At 40.9% G+C, this 24639-nt stretch overlaps 1 protein-coding gene across 1 annotated transcript; it reads left to right on the forward strand.

The window, feature by feature from the left end:
• Positions 1 to 419: 419 nt before the first annotated feature.
• Positions 420 to 23565, forward strand: ankrd52a (ankyrin repeat domain 52a). Its single transcript, XM_086025996.1, has 28 exons — positions 420 to 648; positions 1325 to 1408; positions 1504 to 1582; positions 3600 to 3670; positions 7314 to 7514; positions 7597 to 7684; positions 8536 to 8678; positions 8782 to 8994; positions 9782 to 9860; positions 10267 to 10381; positions 12126 to 12208; positions 12293 to 12410; positions 13692 to 13760; positions 13893 to 14033; positions 15231 to 15293; positions 15389 to 15500; positions 15838 to 15909; positions 16012 to 16213; positions 17689 to 17776; positions 17866 to 17983; positions 19026 to 19248; positions 19330 to 19417; positions 19895 to 19978; positions 20103 to 20248; positions 20898 to 20980; positions 21545 to 21627; positions 21777 to 21868; positions 22788 to 23565. The coding sequence occupies exons 1-28, from the start codon at positions 622 to 624 to the stop codon at positions 23057 to 23059; spliced, it is 3237 nt and encodes a 1078-aa protein (XP_085882122.1). The 5' UTR covers positions 420 to 621; the 3' UTR covers positions 23060 to 23565.
• The last annotated feature ends 1074 nt before the right edge of the window (positions 23566 to 24639 follow it).

A 24639-nucleotide genomic window follows, 5' to 3' on the forward strand; every position in this document is an offset into this window, starting at 1 on the left:
CAATGCCAGTGATATAAAAACATATTTTTGAGCTATCAAATTTGATTTTTTTAAAAAGATGTATAAATAAATAACAAATTGGTGTTTTATACTAATTGCAAGAACTTATGTTAACAACAACATTCAACATCCAATGCAGTAAAAGTAGTAATTAATAAATAACATTGTAGACGATGTGCGTGGACAAAAAATGGCCAAGATGAACGAGCTGAAAATTGTAGGAACTTCGAGCAGGTATGAACGCACCCATCTGCTCCTTCTACGGCCTTGTTGAAATCGATTGCTTCTGCCTATAGCAGGATCTCTGCGGGCGAAAACAAGCACGCTAAGCTGCTGTATACGCTTTGGCCGCACGATGTCGCCATTTGGCCAACCGAGGAGCCATCAAGCGCCCGCCGAGCCTGTAGGCGGACCAGCGCGAAGCTGGGTAGCGACAGGCAGCATTGCATCGTCCAAGCCGACATCAGATGCAGACAACAACAGTGTCAGATCGGGAGGGAGTCGCATTCGTGTTCTCCGCTAGCGATGGATGTCGTTTAAAGGGTGGAAACAGCAGCGCGCCGCAGTATACCTCCAAGTTTCAGCCCCATGAAGGAGCTCCGTCCTGGCTGAGTTTGGGAGATGGGAGTACTCAACATTGCAGACCAGGTACGCCGACGAGGGGCGCCGTCTATTTGCTGGCATGCTCTTCTGCGCATCACGGCGCTCACCCGAAAGACAGACTTGTTTCTAAATCCTCGGATTACACATCTTCCATGGGGTGGATGGCGGCGCCCTAGTTATCACGACGTAAAATTTTATGATGATTTGCGTCAATTAAATCCCCCCGTAAAATTTCTGAACCTGCGCCTAAGCTCACGGCTAACCAAAACCTCTCGACTAGGCGAGCCAGTCGAGACACTGAGGCCCAGTGTAGTGTAGGCCTCTATGAGGGATCCATCTATTTGCTGCAAGCGTCGCCCAGTTACATTAGCCGCAATATCTCATGTAAGGTCGCTTAAAATTTATTGGTTCTGGTCTAGCAATAGAAAGCAAAGGCAAATTCATACATCGCGAATCGATTTATCCTAGTTGAATGGAATGGGTTTATCTGCATCGTAGCGTATCGTTAGAATATGAAGAAGCATTTACTGTACAGTCATGGTAGAGTGCAGATGCAACGAATTTGGGTGCAACCCCAATTGTGTCTAAAAAAATGTAGACTAGAAAAATGATTAAAATGAGAACTAAATAAGACAACATTTTGCAATGCAAATAGCAGGAAGGTAACCTTAACCATACCGTCCAACAATAATTGTGACTGTGCTGTATTTGTGCGTTTCAGCCTCCTCTGGTCCAGGCCATCTTCAACCGTAATGCTGAAGAAGTCCAATTATTACTGCACAAAAAGGAGGATGTCAATTCACTGGTAGGTGTGCACAGGAGCAGAGATTGTTGTTCGACAGATAGTTGTCACCATGAAGGCCATGGAATGAGATTTTTATTCTTTTTCTAATTGATCAGGACCAAGAGCGCCGTACGCCTCTTCATGCTGCTGCATGCATGGGTGATGTTCATATCATGGACCTCCTCATTGAATCAGGTCAGACGCCTACCTTGGTTTACTGTATTAACTAATTACAGTGAATGCCCGCTTATAGGATGTGTTCTAAACCCACCCACAGCAGGTGAAAATCCACATAGAGTGACCAAATACGTTTGGTTTTCATAGTTTTACCCCTCCTAAAGGCTTTCAACACATTTGAATTCAAACTTAGTTATAAAGGAATTATTACACACCTTTTAAACATGTGAACGTATTTGAACGCACCAAAAGGCAATTGTAAAATATACAGAAGTTATTGTATGTATTGTAGCATCTGTGCACATGCATATGCCTTTAAGAAGTGGGGCCCGGTAGGGTGACTTGTGACAACGAAGAGTATGCATGTGAGTGTCTAGGTGTGAGCTGTGGCTGACAGCAGCTTGTGTGTGGGTCTGCTCTTAGCAGTGTTGTCACCATACCAAAATTTTGACAAAATTCCATATCGCATTTCTGGCATCATTCTTTTCAACGAGGAGCTGAGAAGACGCGGGCGCTTCACTGCTTGAGGACATCCGACTTCCTCACACATGCAGGAGGCGTGCCACTTAAGGCGTTAATCACATGCCGGTAGACAGGCGGCTTTGCGCCTATGTATACTTGTCTTTAAGACAGAGTTAGTGAGATGATTGTGTTTTTTTTAGATAAATACTAGGTCTTAGTGTATTTGTATTTTACTGTTTTCCAGCTGTTCAATAAACGTCTGAAATGTGTATCGGCAACTGTGACTCATAAAACCAATTGCTTAAATTAAAACGCAAAATGACACGTACACTGAAGTGTGATATACATAAATTCATATTGTATTGACTGAGGTTGTACACCAGGATGCTGGTTGACCGCTCTATTCCAAATATTCTCAGCAGTTTATTTTTTGTGTGAAGATTGGTGGTTCGATCCTCAGCCCTTGTAATCACGTTAAAATGTCCTTGAGCATGATACCGACTATATGTCGCTCAGGAGTCGTACCAGTCAAAAAATGCTTCATGAAGAAGAAAAAAAAACATATGTCACTCCTGAGTATAAATTGCATTTTGGGGGGGGAAATTTACTTGACGAAAACCGAGACAATGAACAGTAGAGCCCACATAAAATCTACACACCGTAATCGTGGATGTTTTCGAAAATACAATAGTTGAAGCACGAGCTGCTGATTGGCTGCATTTTTTGGCAGTTGGCAATTACTTTTGGTGCATTACCGCGAGGATGGTGGCGTTGATGCACATTAAGTCAACACAAATAAGGAACACGGATTTTGGGTCACAGTCTGGGCTCTTATTTCAATATATCGACATACATGTTTTCCACAGGACAGCGACGATATACAAGTTGTACCTGAGTGTAAGTCATCAGACCAGCCAAACTGAAAAAAACAAAAGTGTAACTTGGTCCAAATAATACGATATATGAGGAGGACAGCGTTTAAGAGGTTTTAACTGTAGACAATCATCCATTCACACCTACAGAAAGTCTTCAATGAACATAAAATGTTTTTGGCATATAGGAGAAAACCCAAGCAAGCATCGGGACAACATGCTAACTCTGGAACTGAGATGACTGTAATCTCTCCCAGGGTCTCAGAATTGTTTTTGGTGGGGTTTTTTTTGTTTTTTTTTACTGTGCAACCATTTTTAAAGTAACATTTTAACATTGTAAACAGTGTAAAAAAAAAATAGGTTCACCAGCAAATATGATATCATTATTATTATTAGGTAAGAACAGTGAGCTAGTTGTTAGCATGCTGTCCTCACAGTGGAGAGGTTCCGTGTATGAATCTGAGCTCAGTCCCTCCTGTGTGGAGTAGGCGAACAAATGACAGTTGGCAACTCACACCGACACACCTGACAAATTAACCCTCTTACACATACCAGCTCACCACAACGGAAAAACTGCAACCCCTGGTGTTAACGGGAAACATTTGAGGCACCACATTAAATATACAGTATTATTTTCTTTGGAACCACAAACTGTCAAATCCTTGTTCGCCTCAATATAATTGATACCTTTGTACCCTCAGGTGCCAATGTGAACGCGAAAGACCATGTATGGCTCACCCCCTTGCACAGGGCAGCTGCTTCCAGGAACGAAGTAAGCAACACACTTGATTTTTTTTTTTTTTTTTTCCCACCATCCAAATATCTAATATAAATATGCGGCGTCCATCATGGGATACCTGTGCAATATTTCTGCTGACCTAATGTATTATAAATATTTACAGTGCTCAAAATGAATTATTAGTCCCATGATTTATGCCACACTTGCTCGAAATTAACATTAGTAATACATATTTTTTTGTTTCTCTATGCTGTAATTAATACACCATTATATAGAAGCTCTTTAACCAAGCTGATATTTGTAATGGAAGCATATAACTATTATTGCTATCTAAAGTTTTAAATAAATAAAATAGCTAAGTATATCATTCTTTCTTGTTGATTAATGATAGTTATTCAAAAGTTTAGTGGTTGAATTTTATGCTCAAGTTCTGACTTCTCAGAGAAGCCGAGTGAGCTGCATCAAATTTGGTTATAAAAATGGAAATGGAGTGTGAAATTGCTCATTCCTGTTCAAAATGGTACAACGTCGAGCTTGCTGAAATTGAAAGATTCCGCATTAAAGCACTTAATGATGCTGGATGGTCTTGGTATCACAGGTGATTTAACACATACAAGTGACAGTCCATTTTAGCATTTGCTAAGCACTGCATAGCTCGGAAACTACATAAGTTCTTTCTCTCTGTCTCACTGTATTTCTATGACAACTACAATATTATAAATCCCACAAACACAAAGCATTCATGATTCATTCTAGAAAAGTTTTTTTTTTTTTCCTGATCACAAGCTAAAAGTCGCACCTACAATGTTTGCACCGTCCCCTGTTGCCAGGCAAACTTCATAAGGCTGAAGCATAACAGTCCCATAGGACAAGCATACACAGTAGTGACATTTTGAATTTTCCCCGAACACACCTTCAATGCGCCACACGATAATTCCTCAATACAATCTTACCGAGACATTCAATTAATTATCTGAGCATATTTTAGCCTGACAATAACAGTAGTGCGAGAGTAGATGTCAACCACAGTAAACTAAAACTAAACTCCAGCAATTGTTCCCACAGAGCAGAGAGTATATGCCTATGCTTCTTTGTTTTATTTGTGACTGCCATTTTTGTGTTAACGTAAACGTTTTTCAGTGGTTTAAAATGACAATAATGATGCCAATTTATGTTTGCCCATGTTTTTCCCATTGTATGCCTGCATTAAAGTGGAAGTCAAACCAAACATTGTTTTTTAAGAATATGTTCTACACAGGCCCACTAGTTGAAACATGGCATTCTGATTATTATTGAGTTTGTGAAATATGAGTTAAGTAGCAAAATACACCTGTTTTTAGCCATCTCAAGGGGCGGCCATTTTGTCACTTCTGTCGACTGAAAATGACATCGAAGTTGCTCAGGTAACGACCAATCACAGCTCACCTGTTTTCTGAAGCTGAGTCGTGACTGGTCGTTAGCTGAGCCCTGAGCAACTGTGATGTCATTTTCAGTCGGCAGAAGTGACAAAATGGCCGCCCCCTGAGATGGCTAGATTTTCCTGCTTAAAGGCTTTTTTGATCAGGAAAATGAAAAGAGTAGTCATTTTCTGTTTTATCAATAAATTTGGGAGAAATTAGAAAATAAGTGACTCCATGAATAACGCCTCTTGTTAATGAGGAGAATGGCAGCGCCCCATACTGTTCTATCCTTGTTCGGTCGGAGTCACTGGAGGAACCGATTCCAAACTCTCCATTGGAAATCATTGTACTTTTATTGCTTATAACGTCCAAAAACGGAGATCAATTGGCACCAAAATGTATGTGGACATCTCTATTAATGCCCACTTCAACATATGAAAAGGATTAACCTCTCCGTGGCTGATTTATATGAGAATGAGGAAATGTGGAAGTCAGGAGAACTACATAGATTTAGGCTGGGACGAGCGTACGCTGCTTCTTTGCTTAAAAAAAAAAACACTGCTTCTTTGCTGATCACGGTTAGAACGGGCGAGGCATTAAATACCAGTCAGGATATTTACAGAGACTGAAGTGGGAATGAGTAGACGTGCACATTTATTTGGATGAGGAATGGACCCAGTTTTTCGACTTAGAACGCGCTGTCCAATTTGTAAGGTAACAGCCGAAATGGCACGTTTCAATGCGGTCACACTCGTCTGTGCAGGCAGCCTCGCCGAAACTTTTTGTTTGCTTTTCGATGAGGGCTTTCGTCACTCTCACGCCGCGTCACTCAGGCAGGTCGCGGCTGCAAGTAAGCAAGCAGGGACACCGCATGCGACTGCTTGCGAGGCAACATGAAGGGGGAGGGGCAATCTGTCATAAATCTATTCACACAAAAAGACCTTAAATCACGACAGAGTCTGGGGGGGGCACTTTCGTACTGATGTCATTTTTACATGCAAACCCAAGTGCTAATGTTAAGCTCACCCAAGTGTCCCTTTAACTCATATTCCACAAACGCGATATTAATCAGAACGCCTTGTTTCAACTAGTTGGCCTGCATAGAACATACTCTTGAAAAAATTATGTTTGGTTTGACTTCCTCTTAAGATAGCTGACTCTTATGATAGTGGCAGCAAAAACACTTGCTGTCGACTCAAGGAAATACAGTAAGTATTCTCTAGTAAGGGATCATATTTGCATTGTCCAATCTTTCCTTATAACAGTATTTCCTTATGTGGGAAACGACTACGGTACATGTCCTGTGCGAACGTGCAAGTATGTTAACAAAATACATGTGTAACAACACAAGCAATATAATGCCCCCCAAAAATATTTTCCCAAAATGTTTTATTAAACAAAAACTAAACTATAAAGTACAGGTATATTAACAAAATACAGTACCGTATAAAAAAGATAGTCCAAATACTGTTGAAAAAATACTGTAAATACTGTAACACCAATGCAGTACAGTACTTAACAAGAGGAAACTGGACTGTATTTTAGTGTTGATTTTTCTCATACTTGGGAAAAAATGAGTATTTTGAGTCGTTTTGTTGGCTTCATTCTTTGCTGTATGAAAATGTTTGTCTGCGTATCATACAGTTTTGTTGCTAGTTGCAAGTAACTGTCCCGTTGATCATCACTGATGTCTGCCGATTCTTGTGCATACAAAAGCATTTTTCATGCCATCTCCATAGCTCTCTTGCTGGACGGTGGCTTTACATCAGGACTTTTCACATAGATTTGAGTTTTTCAGACTCCAAGTGTCTCCTGGATGTTTTTTACTTTGTGTCCAGTTTTGCATAATCGGATGCATTTCTCTCTCTCTTTCACGGTCATTACCGCTCTTCTTCGTTTGGATGCCATAATCTACAGACGAAAATGTAAACGAATAAATGTAAAATCTTTTGCAATTTCAGTAAAACGTATGCCAAAGAAGTAACTTACATGTCGGCGTTTGGGATCCGATGAAGGCGGAGCGGTCAGAGTTTTTCCATAGTATGAGCGGGAGCTGCTTGAGTTTACGCTACTGCGGGCTTTCCTGTGGGTTCCGGATACAGTACCGGAACTTTTGTTGGAAGTAATCGATCGTTAATGTAATATAGGAGTAGAAAATGTAATGTATATGTTTTTTTTTCCAGGTGAGTGAATTTCCGTTTGACAGAGGTCCGTAGGTGGGAATACGTATTGTACACCCAAGTGGCAACAGCACAAAGTGCCTTTTGTGTCTACAGAGGGCCGTGGGTCTGCTGCTGAGGCGCGGTGCGGAGGCCAACGCCCGGGACAAGTTCTGGCAGACGGCGCTGCACGTGGCGGCCGCCAACCGGGCCACGCGCTGCGCCGAGGCCTTGCTGAGCCAGCTGAGCAACCTGAACATGGCGGATCGCACCGGCAGAACTGCACTGCACCATGCCGCTCAGAGTGGGTTCCAGGAGGTGAGGCACACGTGCAGAGAGCTCGTCACAAGAAATTCTCCTCAAAACGATAAGACACAAATAGATGGGAAATATCTACTAGATGGTGAAGCTGCTGCTGAATAAGGGAGCCAACCTGAGTGCCATAGATAAGAAGGAGCGACAGCCCGTCCACTCTGCTGCTTACTTGGGTAACTTACACAAATCTTGAATCTTTGTGCTGTAGTGTTAGCCAACTCACTTCTGTTTTATTTGTTTGTCGGGTGTCATCAGTCTTTCAGTGTACTGCTTTTTGGGTATGGGGTTCCCAGAATGACCAACACAGCATACCACACACACACACACACAAACATATTTTTATTGATAACTGTGAGTCTGCTCTTCCAAACTAGATGACTGGTATAATAATAAGACTGATCTGTGACAGGCAGCATGGTATCACAGGGCATCCACACTGACAGAAAATACAAAGGAGAGTGTTGTCGTAGAAGAAACTAGGTTAACTTTTAACTCATCTGATAACTATTGCAGTTACTAAGTCTTTATTTCATTTTTATTGTGCAACATAACTCGTTGCTCCTCAATTAGTGTCTGGCAACAGCGCAAGCTTAAATGAGCTTCTTAACTCATTCACTGACAGACATTGTCAGGCGCTCTTTTACCCTAAGGTTTAAAAAAAAATTGAAAAAAATATATATATAAATTCCTGGGATTGAATGACTGGACTGTGAAAAGACATATACATTCGTCTTCGGCAGTGAATGAGTTAATTGGCTATCTTTCTGTTCCACGCCATTATCAGCTCAGCCAAACTCTGTTGACCGCACGCAAGGATTTGTGATCGTGAGTAATTAACATTTATTTCTGAGCTGATTGGGGAGGGAAAATCACTAATACACCAGGAGAGTCACTCAGAATGATCTTTTAAAGATACAATTTCCAAATCAAAAATGATGGTTAGAGCTGGGCTCTTGCTGACTTTTGGCGGAAGGGCGGACCACGTTTTACTGAGCGCTCTTGTTGTTCATGTGATGTGGTGCAGGCCATGTGGAGGTTGTGAAGCTGCTGGTGTCACGTGGCGCAGACAAGAGCAGCAAGGACAAGCAGGGCTACACGCCTCTCCATGCTGCCGCCGCGAGTGGCCACATTGAAATTGTAAAATACCTGCTGAGGATGGGGGCAGAGGTAAAAGAACCGACAGTGTTTTTTGTGTGTGTGACTGTATTCATTTCAATTTGTCTCTTTGAAAAAACAATGGGAACATGGTGGAAATTTCGCACCTTCTCAGATTGACGAGCCCAACGGATTCGGGAACACGGCGCTCCACATGGCGTGCTACATGGGGCAGGAGGCCGTGGCCACCGAGCTGGTCAACCACGGGGCCAACGTGAACCAGCCCAACAGGTGTGGCTACACGCCTCTGCACCTGGCTGCTGTCTCCACTAACGGCGCCCTCTGTCTGGAGTTGCTGGTCAACAACGGGGCAGATGTCAACCAGCAAGTCAGTATCGTTGTTGTTTTTTTTTGTCCTCATAGTTGTGGTTCCAAGGCAATCTGACTTAATTGAGACATATGCAACAATTTCACCATTTAACATGTTTGTTACATGTCTTTAATAAAAGGTCTCTGACCTTCTGTCAAAATACACAAAGAATAAAAAATTACTGCACACTTATTAGACTCGATAGGTGGGCTGGTCTTCCAGAAACAACCATTTCTATTCAGACATTAAAAAAAAAATGTCCATAGTATGTTGACTTGAAAAAAAAAATGCATGTATGCAAATAAGTCTTCATATGTAAATAAGCAAATCTTATTTCAGGTTCTTATTGATAGACACCGTAAGCTTTTAAGCTTATTGACACACTAGTAAGTCTTATAACAAGTAATAATAATATAATAGCAATTGAGACAAGTGGTTAAAAACAATAAATGTGTTCATATACAGTACACACCGGCCCACCACAACCTTATGAGCACACGATGCAATGAATACAAGAGCTATATAAAAAAATTCTGCCTTTGTAAATAATATCTCACATTTTACTCTAAACTGGCTAAATGGGATGATAATATTATCAGACACATCTGTCGTAACGCAGTAAAATTGTTCGTCACTGTATCTTGCAACTGCAAAATTAACTTGTTAAATGATTCAAAACTGAAGGGCAAACTGTGTTTCTATTTATTGTTTTTTTCTTTGGGGGAGATCTCGAAGAAAGTGCCATGAATTGAAATTGCGTTCTGGTGTCTGAACTAAATTTGCCGTTGTTCTTTCTCTACAACAGAGCAAAGAAGGGAAGAGCCCCCTACACATGGCAGCCATTCATGGACGCTTCACACGCTCTCAGATCCTCATCCAGAACGGTAACCACCATTCATTTTTGGATAGAAAGAAGGCTTTTTTCACGCACATCATCAAATACAGTAGTGTATTTTTTTTTTGTACCTGCAACAAACAAAACATGATCCTTTTATGTACTGTAATGTTTGTGTGAAACATTAATAGAAAACCAAGTACCAATCACAAAGGCAGAAAATTCCTCATTTGGATCAGCACTCTATCGTCGACTTTCATAGATGGACACCTTTTGTATATGTTGTCTTTTTTTTTTTTGTACCGACACATGTATTATTCATGAAGAAATTAAGGAAACCATCGAGCAATGTTGTCAAAAGTGTGTGTGAGGCGGGGAGGGGGGACACTTATTTTGTTAAATTGTGTAATGGGTTCCTTTTACAAATATGTGTGCAACCCATTGTGTCCCATCAGGTGGCGAAATCGATTGTGTGGATAGATACGGCAATACTCCTCTCCATGTCGCTGCTAAGTTCGGCCATGAACTGCTGATCAGCACTCTGATGACCAACGGGGCAGACACAGCCAGGTAGCAAAGACAACGGAACATAAAACACAGAGCAAAGCCTTAGCAAACATGAATAACCTAATTGACCTGTCATTGGGCAACCAGTTCAGTGACTTATTGATTAAAAAAAACAAAAAAAAAATTTAAAGGTCCTCACAAATGTTCATTTCCTAATGAGTAATTATGTGTAATTGTAACTATGGCTTCCAATGATACAGTTTCCTATTATGGTCTTCTTAGCTCGTAACAAGTGTTGGCAAGGTAAAACAGAAATTTTACACAAAGCTGACATTGTCATTGAAGCACTGTTTGCAAATCTTGTATTTTGGTGTGTGGGCGGTATAAGTGCAAGAGCAACGACTTGTGTCCTCTACTTAGCAATGTTAAGCTTTTTCGTAAGCTCTTCAGCAGCTTTTTTTTTTTTTTTTTTAAAGCAACTAGTGACAATGTCAACGTGATCGTCATGTTAGTCGTTCTTATTTTCGGCACGGTAGAGAGGGAAGAGGGCGATCGACCTTGAAAACTATTAGTAACGGCTAATATGAGTTAATGGTTGGTGCTAATTTTTTCAGAAAAATATGCATTTTTTGTTCGTTTAATAAATAGTGATTTCAATATTACTGTGTACTGTATATGCAATCTTATTATAACCGCTTATGATTAGGCATATGCGGATATTATATTCTGTCCTTATAATAACCGTGAGCAAAAATATCATGGTATCACAGTATTCAAATTACAGTTATGAAATGGTCTCTTTTAACATATTTGGACAAATTGAAACAGCATTTTTTTAATTAATACAATCTATTTTATTTTTAAACAAATTATAGAATTTGGGGTATATCAAGAAATGTGTACCATGTTAAGTTTGAATAAATAAGTCTGTTTTAATTCTTCTTAGCAAGACACGGGGTCCTGTCACTGGTGAGCTATTTTTCGAACAGACCCGTCCGTTACTCATGTTTTCCCGGGGACACGCTGGCACCTATGCATGTACATGTTTTTGTCTGTTTTTTAAGGACAATGCAAAAGCATCCTGTCTCTTTCGTCTGAACTCCCTCCGTTCCCACTCCTCCTCCTCCGTGCATAGCTACTTGGAGAGAAGGAGGGAATCGGAGGCAATTAACTTCAAAGAGGCCGCTAGTTTACTCAACTCTGCAAACAGCCCATCATATTGTGCACTGCTGCCCATCAAAAAAGAGAAGATCTCATTACTGGTGACAGACAGCATTAGCGGTTATTGAAACCTGGACTTTTTGAAACCACTGTAAATTGTCAAAGCAGCCTACTTAGGATTTTAAAATTTAGTTTTTCCCATTTACAACAAAATGTTCCATATCTACTGAAATAGCATCTTATTAAAACAATACAATGTACTGCTTTATATTCAATTGCATAAATTGATAATTAACACATGTTGGCATGGCCCTCGATAAGTATTCCAGTGTCTTACATGACCCGTTTTGAAAATGAATTGCCCAAGCGTCGTTCAATGACTGATTTAACCTTTGGACTGGGCCTTGAGCTTTTGCCCTACCGCAAACCAAAGTAAATGTGGGCGGTGTGTATGATAGACATTCATGAAAAGAACAAATTAATTTTGGGAGGTCTCCCCTCCCAGCAGCACTTGTTGGCATTACATGGAATTAAAATATGGCTCACAATGTACAGTAAAATGGTCTCACATTGTTGTTAGAGGACAGTAACTGTACGTTGCAAAGGTAATATATATATATATTTTTGTTCTTGTGTTCTTTTCCAGACGTGGGATCCATGGAATGTTCCCCTTGCACTTAGCTGTGCTTTACGGGTTTTCAGACTGTTGTCGCAAGTTACTCTCCTCAGGTTTGTGATGGATAATAACGCATACACTTAAACCGCTCTTGCGTTGTGTGTTTGCAGTCGACTCATGAATTTGCCTCCCCACAGGTCAGCTGTACAGCATCGTCTCCTCCATGAGTAAGGAGCACGTGCTGTCGGCAGGGTTTGACATTAACACCCCTGACAACTTTGGGAGGACCTGTCTACACGCTGCTGCCTCTGGAGGGTAAGAAAGTGTTGTCGACTAAATATGAGGATAACCGATCTAAATCGGAAATGCCAACGTGTGTCCATGTGGTTTAATAATACTCCAGCGCCTTGTCAAATGTTGTATTCGCTGTTCACAACGAATGATCTTGAAAGTGGAGTCCAACAGCAGTTTCAGCTCCTGGAGAAGGCTGCAGATCTTATTGTTCTCCTCTTTTATCTTAATCTTATTGCCTCCGCGAGCACGCTCCTAGGTAACGTTATCACATTCTGTATGCATGAGGTGCAAATAGTTTGCCTTCTTTGATCCCGTGCGCCTTCAAACAAACACATCCTGCCTAGAAACAGATGGTCTGACCTCCACAATCTTTTACGACCTGCGACGATCTCTTTACAACCTTTCTCACTAAATGGAATGTTCATTGACCAATAAAGTCGTAACTGTCCCTAACTTCTAAAGACCACACTTTTCATGCAAGCTCAACTACAGAACATTGATCAGTATATACTGTTAAGCCACACCCAATAACTTAAAAAAAACTGTTCACATATAAGCCACATTCTGTAGGTTACAAATACAAATGTGAGCACTATCGCCCCTGCTGTGTACACCTTAGCCTTACAGGCAATGGAAATACACAGGTAGAGTTGATCGATGATGTCAAGAAGAAATAGTATTTTAGCAGTTCTGTTTCCACAGAGCTGCATGTTCTACTTGTATGTGTTGCTGCTGTGTGGTACAACATTGATGTTGTAAAATTACGGCAGTAAAATGCTAATTCCTTCTTATTATGTTAGCAGAAAGCTATTGGACGTAATATTACGTTAATGGCAATGACGGTGATGCTTAAAGGAAAAGAGTGACGTGAATATCTTCACATCCTCACAGTTTCACTGTTTTGAGTGCCAAAACACAAAAGAGATGAATGAGGAATGGGGACAAATTTCTGTCTTGGATTTCTATTATTTTTATGTATTAATTTGTTTTTATCTAACATACATAACACTAGGACAAGTGCTAAATTTCTTAATAGACGCGCAAACTGGTGTCTCTGTGTTTTAAGCCAAATTGATAGACATTTGCACTGTGGCATGCTTTTATCTTAAGACTGCAGAAGTTGTTCAATACTAGAACTGGCTTGATCAAAATGCCTACAAAAAATGTGATTCCACCTTAATTTTTGCTGTTGCTCCAACATCTACAGCAATCTGTAGTCAATTGGGCTAATGTTTGTTGTTGTTTTTTTTTAAGGTTGTGAAACCATACTAACTTCATATCCATGGTTGTGTGTCTTTCCAGAAATGTTGAATGTCTGAACTTGCTCTTAAGTAGTGGCACGGACCTGAACAGGAGGGACCTAATGGGAAGGTGAACGTTTGCACTAAACTTCATTAGATGTTGACAACTTCAATGAATGTGTTCAACATTTCTGTGCAGCTGTGTTACCCTGTAGCTGTCAAATAGGAAAACCTGACCCATGTTTTGCTTTCTTGCTACTAGGACACCATTACACTATGCGGCTGCTAATGGGAGATACCAGTGCACTGTGACCCTGGTGAGCGCTGGTGCTGAGATCAACGAGCCTGACCAAACAGGCTGCACACCCCTGCACTACTCTGCAGCCTCGCAAGCCTTCAGCAGGTGAGAAACAACAACAATCAGCAGCACAGACGAGGATGCATTGATTACTATTTTTTTGTGGAATTTTGACACTCGTGGAATTGTAAAGGTGTAGCGGCTGTATGAACACGGTTTTGCTTATGCAGTCGCTACGACTTGCAAGTAATGGCCAATTGTACCCTCCATGGTATCTACTCAACTTGTCATGGTTTTACTCGCGATTAACCCTTTTCTGTTAGAAAAAGCGGATACTGTGAAGTACTGTTCCCAGTGCAGGGATTCCTCGGTCTACGACATTACAAAAATACAAAATGTTTTGAGGTTGCAAATGGCGTGCAATGAACTAGTTTGTACAGCGACGTAAGAATGTGTCATCAGGAAAAGAAGCCACACTGATTTACCGTACTTACTAAATGATAACTTTTACAAATAAATGGGTACCTAAAGTTTTCTACCGTGAATAACGTTTTCCAAAATGTCTATATATATTTTTTTTAACCCTTTATGCCGGGAGCGCATAACCACATTTCTACCACTTGAGCCAGGAGCGCTGTTGTGTCTTTCTACCTTTTGAGCCGGGAAAGCGTATACGTCATTATCTCCCTTTTTTTTTAAAGATATATGTTTGTAGACAATGACGAATTAGATAGCTTTGTAACAGAATAGTGGATGGTAATTAACACTCTTTTTTTTATTATTTATTAACTCATTCACTGCCGTTGCCAAATTTACTTGTCTTTTCACAGTCCAGCTATTCAATCCCAGGAACGTATTTATATTTTCTTCAATTTTTTTAAACGTAGGAGTAAAAGAGGGTCTGGAAATGTGTGGCAGCGAATGAGTTAAAAATAGTGCTACTCATTATTTTGCATTTTTCATTGAAACTATAAATAAGGATTAACTCTGGCCTGTGTGAGATTCACATGTCTAAGCTCTCAAATTCTTTTGGAATTATGTTTGTATATGCTACGGGAGCTGAGATATCAATTATTTTAAAGGTGTTGCATTTCCGGGAAAACTTCATGTTTTAGAGGGTGATCGTAACACCGCCCTTAGGGTTTTGAGAGAGTTTCACCAGGCGCTTTAGGCCTTAATGTGTTAAAGTTTAAAAAAATAAAATAAAAAGCATCCCCAATGTAGCTACTGTCCAGCAGGTCACCAGTGTGAGATGCCAGCAAAGAACTTAAGACAGTTTTTGTTTTGTTTTTTGTTTTTCAGAGGTGATGGACATTTTTATGGGAATCATCAGCATGATGAAGAAGAGGTGAAGGAGTCATACTTGTGAGTTTTTACTGCTTATTTTTGCTCCACTACATTTGCCTTTTGTTGGTCACATCATGACTGAACATCCATGTGTCTTTCCTTCCTACAAACAGTTGCTTGGAGCATCTTCTGGATAACGGCGCAGATCCCTCAATGGTCAACGCTAAGGGTTACAGCGCTGTTCACTATGCAGCTTATCATGGCAACACACAGAACCTGGAGCTGGTAAGTACATTTTTTTGTCCCTGTCAAAAGATTTGTTGTTTAGTCAAATATGGACATCAAATTGGAACAACATTTGGGGCTTTACAAGTTTCACACAAGTCTGGAGGTGTCTCTCATCAAGAAGGAGAGCTTAGTTCAACAAGCATTAAAGGGCTTATTCCCTCCATCCTCTTCAAACTATCCAAATGATTTGAATGTTGACTCGCATCACTGTACTATTGTATTTGAGTTTTGAGATCCTGCAGTATGTTCGCTGTATATGATCAGAGGAGTTAGTAAATAGTTGCTTACCATCACACACAAAACGTGTTTATATAAGTGTGTATGTGTGTTTTAGCTCCTGGAGATGTCCTTTAATGCACTTGGAGATATAGAGAGCAGTATTCCAGTCAGTCCCCTGCATCTCGCTGTGAGTGTGCCTTCAATATTCCCTCCACTTTGTCTCTTGGTTTCTTGAACGAGAATAAAACTAAAGTGACTGTCCCTTTCCTTTCCCCTCCCTTGCGTGAAGGCTGACAGGGGTCACTGGCAAGCGCTGCGCGTACTGACTGAGACGGCTGCCTATGTGGATATGCAAGATGCTGCTGGCCGCTCTGTGCTCTATCTGGCTGCCCAGAAAGGCTACGCCCACTGTGTGGAGGTGCTCTTGGCCCAGGGAGCTTCATGTCTCCTTAACGACAACCGCCTCATTTGGACCCCGATTCATGTTGCAGGTATGTGAGTTCACAGTGTGTTGTGGTTAACTTTGGAAGCAGAGGTTATGTTTCATATCAATCCCAGAATGTCAGCCAATTAATCACTGCCGGACATTTAAAGCCTGCATACGGCCAGACAAATGAATCTATAAGTCTCTGATTTAATAAATTTTATCTTAGCAGTCCTGCTAAACTGCAACACCAACATCGACAAATGAAGGTTATTTGCAATTTGCCGGCACTTTTGTTCCCCCACAAACCATATGAAAGATTACGCAACCTTGCTACTCCACAAGCTCGACTAACACTCAGGAAAAGAAAAGTAATGCTGAGCATGATATGCATGAAACTCTCGCCAAGTTGAGCAAACATGTACTGTATATACAATTGAGAGAGCAACTAAACGTTGGCGAAACATCACTAACGCCGGCGCCTCCATCACATAGATTTATGCGAGCAGGTAAAAGTTGGCCGGATGTTTGATATTTGCTTAACATTCACTTACGCACTCGTACTCTCCATCCTAGCTACATAATGAGACTATATAGCATGTATAGTATGTGTAGGAACATTTTGGAAACTGTCAAAAGATCCCGGCTGCATTTGTTGTCACTTCAAATGTATATGCAATTACAACGCTAACAGCTCTATTTCTCTTACGCTCTGTTATGGACCTTCCACAAATGACATATTCCAGGGTGAGACATATGGCACAAATAACCATATATCTTTTGGGTTTTTTCATTCTGACTGCTATAGTAGCTGGAACTGGTAGACCTTTGCATACTACATATCAAACTTGACTGATAACTCTCATTAAGGAGAAACTGGATGAAATGAATTGTCAGAAATATTCACAAAAATAAATGAAGACACTTTATATATCCAGGACATAATTTGATGTTCTTTATTGTTAAACTGTTGTACAATACATTGCAGAGGATGTATGAAGCAATTATAAACAAGAGCTATTGTCAGAAATGCTGTCGATTTATAATTGTTCTGTGAAGCAAGTGCAGATTTACAGTCTTTTTTGTCGAATATCATCAAATTATCTTTACTTTTATTTTTTTAATAAGTAGAGCATTTTTTTTTTTTGCTTAGTTTTTTTCCCCTTATCACCCACCCCTAATATTACCTCATAACTTTTTTATATAACAAATAGGATGTCTATTTGAGTGTTTTGTGACTCTGGATGTGCGCCAATACTATTGCAAGTGATTTTGCAATCTTTTTTTTCCTCTGAATTGAGTGGCATTTTTTTTCATCTGCTTGCTCAAAACAAAATATTCTTTCTTTTTTTAGTGTTTCTTAAAGCCAGAAGGGTGGCGCTTTTGAATAGACATGGTGTTTTTTCTCCAATGTGTAACATTTAAATCGTCCTCTTCTGGGAGTGGTGATTCTATCATTTTTGGCAGCTGTACAAATGCATTTGTGTTTTACTATATCTATGTTGGTATTCTTGTTAAAATAAAATGTTTGTGTCTCTTCAGCTGCTCACGGTCACTCCGATTGCCTGCACAAGATGATCGAATGTGGGGAGGAGGGCGACCTCACCAATGTTGCGGACAAGTTTGGCCAGTGAGTGCTTCTGTGTCATTTTAAACAAAGGCTTTACGCTTCCTTGTGCTCAATGTAACAGCCTCCTTTTTGTTACTCGTGCACTGCAGGACACCTCTAATGCTCGCCGTTCTCGGGGGTCACACTGACTGTGTCCGCTTCCTGTTGGCGAAGGAGGCAGTTCCAGATGCCAAGGATAAGAGAGGCAGCACGGCATTGCACAGAGGGGTAAGCCAACAACTCTCACTCTATGGATGCCTACTGCAAATGTCATAAGACGATAGTAAAGTTCTAACGATAAGTACCAACTTTTTTTTTCGCTTCTCTTGAAGTCACCGTAGTTGTGTGCACTGTTGATTAATTTTGATGAGCTCCGTGCTGAAGTGTTAACTGTGCACATTTTTAAATTAAATCCGCAGATACTGAAGCATTAGTTCAGCAGATAGCTAAAGGTTCTTCAAATGAGAGGCAAAGTATTCTTGGCTTTGTTTATTTGTCATAAATGTTCATTCAAAGTGGGCATTGGTCAGTTAAAAATTGAGGTCAGAACTACAGTCATAAAACTACATTTGTGCAAATCCAGCTTTATTTTGCTGTGTAATTGAAAAGGAGGCCGAATTCGAGCAGCCGCTACATCTTATGTCGTCCCTTGTGAGTCAGGAAGTAGTCTCCAAACAAATGCTGCAATGTTTGTTTGATTTTTGTTTGGCTACAGTGATAAGGACCTTATAAGGTCAAATGTATATTAAATATTTACAATATTAACACTGTTATTTGCGTTTATTTGCACTATTTTGCACCACAGAGTACTGAGTTTTGAGATCTACACAATAATAGCTAATAAAGAAACATTTTTGAATCAGTTCAGCTTAGCTAAGGGACTAACTGTTTTTTGTTAAATTGAAAAAATACATATACGTTTATGTGCAAAGACATGTACCGCAATAAAAAAATTGAAACAATTTTTGATTTGTATAACACATACCAGTAGGTCTTGCTTATTGAATCATTTTAAAAACCTTGAAAAAGGACCACCTCCCTCACACAGCCTGTTGGGTGTCTGTGTTGTAATATCTTTAAGGTTTTGGATGGTAATTTGGATCGGAATTTTCTGTCATGTTTGTAAATGATACTGTACATAGCGAATAGTGCACTGAAGCTTGATCATGAATTGAATCAAAATCGTAATATCTATCAGAAAATGATTGGACTTTAGAACCACTGTACCCACTAGGTTATGGTTGATGGTCTCACCCTTGGTGTGTTTTAGGCGTTGCTGGGTCACGATGAGTGTGTGGCGGCCCTGCTGGAGCGCAAAGCTTCCGCGCTGTGTCGGGACTCGCTGGGTCGGACGCCGCTGCACTACGCTGCCTCCAGGGGCCACGCCGAGATCTTGGCCAATCTGGTGCAGGCCTCCGCAGCTGCAATTGAGCTGCAAGACAAACTGCTGGACAACAAACAATACACCCCGTTGCACTGGGCTGCGTACAAAGGTTTGACTTCAAGTCACTTGACATTTGACCGCATTTAAATATTGTATTACAATACATCACTTTTGCTGTCTTTATTTTCAGGGCATGAAGACTGTTTGGAGGTTTTACTTGAATTCAAAACATTTATTCATGAAGAGGGAAACCCTTTCACTCCACTGCACTGTGCTCTGTGAGTATTTATTGTCTGTTTCAGTATGTAAAAAACAATTGGTTTTAGTGGCAGGAATCATGTGTGATACTAGTGGATACTGTGACGCTAGTGGAAGTTGGTAGACGGAAACGCCAACGGACACCCGTTTAAAATGATAGGCGGATAGACGGACGGCAGAAGGGTACCCCGGCTGCGGAAGGTGATAAATGGACCGGGAAATTTTAATGAAATGCCCAGATCTGCAATTTAATGAGTTCAAATTGTTAGTGAAAATAACCTGTCTACTTTGGCAACAATAACCTAAACCAACCTTTTCCTGTAGTCGCAGATCAGTCAGTTAAGCAGACTTTACAGAATACGTTTTATGGCAATTTTTTGCGGAAATTTTTAAAATTCACAAGGCTTCACGTTCTATTTTCCTCAGAAGCAAAAAAAAAAAAAAAAAAAACTGGTCAATTTAGATGAGCGCTTGACAACATTGCACTTGGTCAACAGGATGAATGGCCACAGCGGTGCTGCAGAACGGCTTCTTGAATGTGCCGGGGTCCACATGATAAACACCAGAGATGCCAAAGGAAGGTGAGACCACACAACCCATACGTCTTAGCTTTTGGCTTTTCTGATGCATGAAATTGTCTGAGAATATGCTAAAAAAAAAAAAAAAAAAAAGGCCTGACGTAGATGTTGCTGTATGCGCCCGCAGGACCCCGCTGCATGCTGCTGCTTTTGCCGAGGACGTCGCAGGACTCCAGCTGGTGCTTCGCCATGGGACTGAGATCAATGCGGTGGACAGCAGTGGGCGCTCTGCTCTTATGGTGGCTGCTGATAAGGGACACAGTGGTACAGTGGGTAAGTCCACTAAAGGATTTAATGCAGACAGAAAGTTTTTTTGTTTTTTTTAAATGCATCTGTGAGGGAATATTGACCTGATTTAAGCATAACAACGTGGGAAAATACTATAATATATTTGATCCTCTGTTGAATTTGCTCATCTTTAGCATCTTCACTGTTACTGCTTAGAAAAGGTTGTCAGTCCTGATTGTTCAATTTATTCTAAAATACATGTGGAGAAAATCACTTCACTAAAGCTAGCACACTCACACACTGCCGTAGGATATTGTCTCAAAGAGTGGCTCTTCCTCAATTACTCATTATTAGATAGGTGGCGACATCAACGCCAGCTATAATTGGTGGATTGGTCTGTTCTTGTCTTAAAAGGGAAATCAATGCAAAAAAAATATTTCCAGGAAAATGTACTATGGAGTCCCACACTAGTCTTAACATGGCATTCTGATTGCTATTGCATTTGTGATAAAAACGGGTGGCTTTTGCTGTTTAACTCATAATCCGCAAACGCAATATTAATCCGAATGCTGTGGTTCGACTCGTGCATGGAACATATTATTGCAAAGATTTTAAGGGGGGAGTTTACTTCCTCTAAGGTTACGCTTGAATTTTCACTGTCGTCATAATTTGTCTTTGCTTTGCGGTTGTTTAGCCATCCTCCTTCACCGGGCGAAGGCCGACCTCACGCTGCTGGATGAGAATAGGAACACTGCCCTGCACCTGGCCTGCAACAAGGTACACACACACACACACTTGTTATTGTCATCCCAAACACAGTATGCGTGGTTTAAAGGTCATCATTATTTGTGACAAACTGAATTGTAATTGTCAGTCCGTCAGAAGTCTGTTGGTCCGTCAGTCGGTCGGTGCCCCCCAAAAAAGTCAGAAAAATAAAAAGAAAAGCGTCCGCCAGTGACTTAACAGTGACAACTAACTACAGACAACTAATCGGTGACGAACGACGAATACACTGACTGATGAAAACCCACTTCTGTTATTCATCAGTCCATCATTTTAAAAAGTTTTGCCGTCATTCATCAACAAAACAGTCGTCCATCAGTGACCGACTGACGGACCGGTCTGTCAGTCTGACCCACCTCTGCCAGTACCTGGGGAATCAGTACCGTACTGATTCAGCACTGAACCCCCCGCCCCCTTTCCCTCTCCACCTAACCGCAAAAAAAAAAAACCAGAATAAACTTTTCAGGCACGGATATTTTTCTCACTTTAAGCCATGTAATTACGGTTTCTCATAATCTCAACGGTTTTTGATGCATTCTTTGTTTGACGTTCTTTCAGGCTCATGAGATGTGCGCTCTGCTGATTCTGGGGGAGATCCACAGTCCTACTCTTGTAAACGCTACCAACAGTGCTCTGCAAATGTGAGAATATCAAATGTTGTGTTGTTATTGTTGTTGTTAGGGATTAAATGGAATAATGTCAAATCCCTTGCAGTTTACTTGTCCCCTTTTCTGCTGTTGTGAGAGATGGGCCATTGATTTAGTTTTTGTTTCAACTCGCTCTCCTCCAGGCCTCTCCATCTCGCCGCTCGCAATGGCCTGGCCACAGTGGTGCAGGCGCTGCTGAGCAGAGGAGCCACCGTTCTGGCTGTGGATGAGGAAGGTGAGCATCTGATAAATGTGACTCCAGCATTGTGTTCAAGTAGGAGTTGCAAAATGTCGCTGTATTTAAGTTCAGTGGAACCTTGCCAAGTTTGAATTCAATCTGTTCCAGGACTCTTGGTCAACCTCTAGGGCTGGCAGTGAGTCAATTTCATCGATTCACTTGAGTTTTTGTCACTGCTTACACTAACAACATGGCTGTGAACAAAGAGGAGCTAGATTACAAAAGAAACTTTGTGATTTGATTGCTTTATTTAGCCACTTTTTCCTACCCCTCTAGCGACTGTTTTTATTATTTTTTTAAACCTACTATTGAGTTTCAGTCCCGCTGAGAAACCGACAACAATGCGCTCATGCTTATTTTCGCATTGTTTTGCGTATGGCAAGAAAGAAGCCTGGTTGAGGACTATCACATTGTCAATCGCTTAGATCATTGCCAAGGACATGATCTGTTTTATCAATGAATGGATCAATCCATCTCTGTTTAATTAGAATTTTCACTTAACTCATTCACTGCCATTGACGTATTTATTTGTCTTTTCACAGTCCAGCAATTCAACCCCAGGAATTTCTTTATATATTTTTTCAAAGGCCTAAAAATGTCTGGCAGTGAATGAGTTTAATAGTCCTCTTCATATTGATACTCACATTTTGCATCATGAGACCAGGTTACATCAAACAATTTGTCAACAGTACTTCAGCATTGTTATATTGTTTAATAATATAAGAAACAAAAATTAGAAATTGTTCATTTCTTTGTACAGCAAACGTACAACTTCAACAAGGGATCAAATCGCCATTACAAGGGGAAAAAAATTGTGATTCAAATTGGAAATCAGATTTTTCTGGGGGGGGTCGGAGTAATCAACCAGGGTTGTTATTGGACAATTACGTCATGTGACTTTTTCCTCATCCACCAGGCCACACCCCAGCTCTGGCGTGCGCGCCCAACAAAGACGTGGCTGACTGCCTAGCTCTGATCCTCTCCACCATGAAGCCTTTCCCCCAACTCGACCCTTCCTCCAGCTCCTGCTCCTCCCCTGGTGTCTCCCCCTCGCCAGGCCTCAACTTGCTCAAGCACTGTGGCATCACGGCCGCCTGCGCCCCCCTGCCCAGCAACGGCCTCCACAACGGCTACGTCAAAGACCGCCACGGCGCACCGGTTGGCCTGGACGGCTGCCTGTCCGAGTAAGGGCGCCGCCAGGCTCGGTCATGCTGCTGTCACCGTCATCTACCACCAGGGGGTGTCTCCCTTTAACGTGGCCAAGAGGACCAGGAGAGCACCCGCCTACATATCTATTCTGTGTATGTATGTACGGGTGTGTCTGTGTGTCTGTGTGTGTTTGCGTGTGTGTGTGTGTGAGTGTTTGATCTTCTCTTGAGGTGCAGTCAAACCTAATATGCAATTAGAACCCCATTCCTCCATCCCAGAGTAGTGCTTACTACGTAGAGGCTTGTTGCTCTACAAGGCCACGCCGATCAAGTGTGACATCCAAACAAACGTAATCTGGCCATGCGGAAGTCATTTGAACCCTTTAAAAGCATCGGCTATATAACGGCACTGGAACAAGTCTCACCGTCATATCGTTGGGTGAAGTCATATCACTTTGGTGACCTTGTAGAGGAACTTTTAGCCTTCCCAAAAGAATGATCAAAGAGTTTCCTTTTGAGATGTTTTTTCCCTTTTTTTTTTTTTTTTTTTTTTTTTTTTTTTTTTTTTTTAAATTTTACCTTAGCCTAGATTAGTTTTTTGTTTTATTTTAAATGAAGGAACCACACAAGGGGAAAAAAATCAAATTAGCTGAAAAGTGCAATGCTTATGTACTACAGTACAATCTGAAAAGGGTCACAAATATTCTGTGGTGTACTTTTAAACAGCACCTAACTTTTTTGGCATTGGAAGATAATTAGGTGACGCTGCTGAATACATTAACGCGCCTCCTTGCAAAGGAGCGGCACTCCGGCATCGGCCCCGAATGCCGATGCTGATATTTTCAAGATGCTAACTAGTGTTTGTTAGGCTAGAATGTTTCTAAGCATATGTTATGACCAAAGTTGATCAACACTACTATGGCTATAAAATTATTTATTTGAGATGAACTGTACTGTACAGAGAGAGACAATAGATCTTGATATACCTCGTCAACTCGTTTAGCAGCTGCTTCATCTTCGCCCAGGGTCCGTAGGCCTGACGTTCGTTTGTGGTTTTTTTGTAGGTCGGGAGAACTACTGTAGGATGTAGTGAAGTGACCGAGGCCTTGTTGATTTCCTAGATGAAGGCTTTACAAGTAATATCTGCCAACAACACCTCATCAGAGCGTCATATATCTGAGCACATAAATGAACAAGCCATTTCAATTTCGTTCCCATCTCTTGAACAGTGTTTGTGCAAAAATTTCAGAGTTAGCGTGGCCTAAGCGATAGTTTGGTGTGGCGTTTAGGCCTTTTCTTTTGTGTGCGTGCGTGTCCATCAGTGTTGAAGGATTATTTGTTGAACTCGTCTTAATAGCTTCTATCTCTTGGTGGTCGTCAATTTGAAGTGTATTGTCGGCTTATTTTACTGCCTCCATCGTTATCATTATTATTATTATCATTATAATTATTATTATTTGGCAACTTTTGAGCAATATTTTTCGTTTGGCCTTTTTTGTTTGTTTTATTGAATAGACAATCACTGTCACAAGGGCTTTTGTTTCCCTGGAATGTGTTTGGTTTTCCTTTTGGTCTTACTCGGTGACAGATGACCTGAAGACTAAACGAATGGCTCTACGT

The sequence above is a fragment of the Filicampus tigris genome, chromosome 1, assembly GCF_054856515.1.
Source record: "Filicampus tigris isolate MCC_2025a chromosome 1, RoL_Ftig_1.0, whole genome shotgun sequence".
Classification (NCBI taxonomy): Eukaryota; Metazoa; Chordata; class Actinopteri; order Syngnathiformes; family Syngnathidae; genus Filicampus; species Filicampus tigris.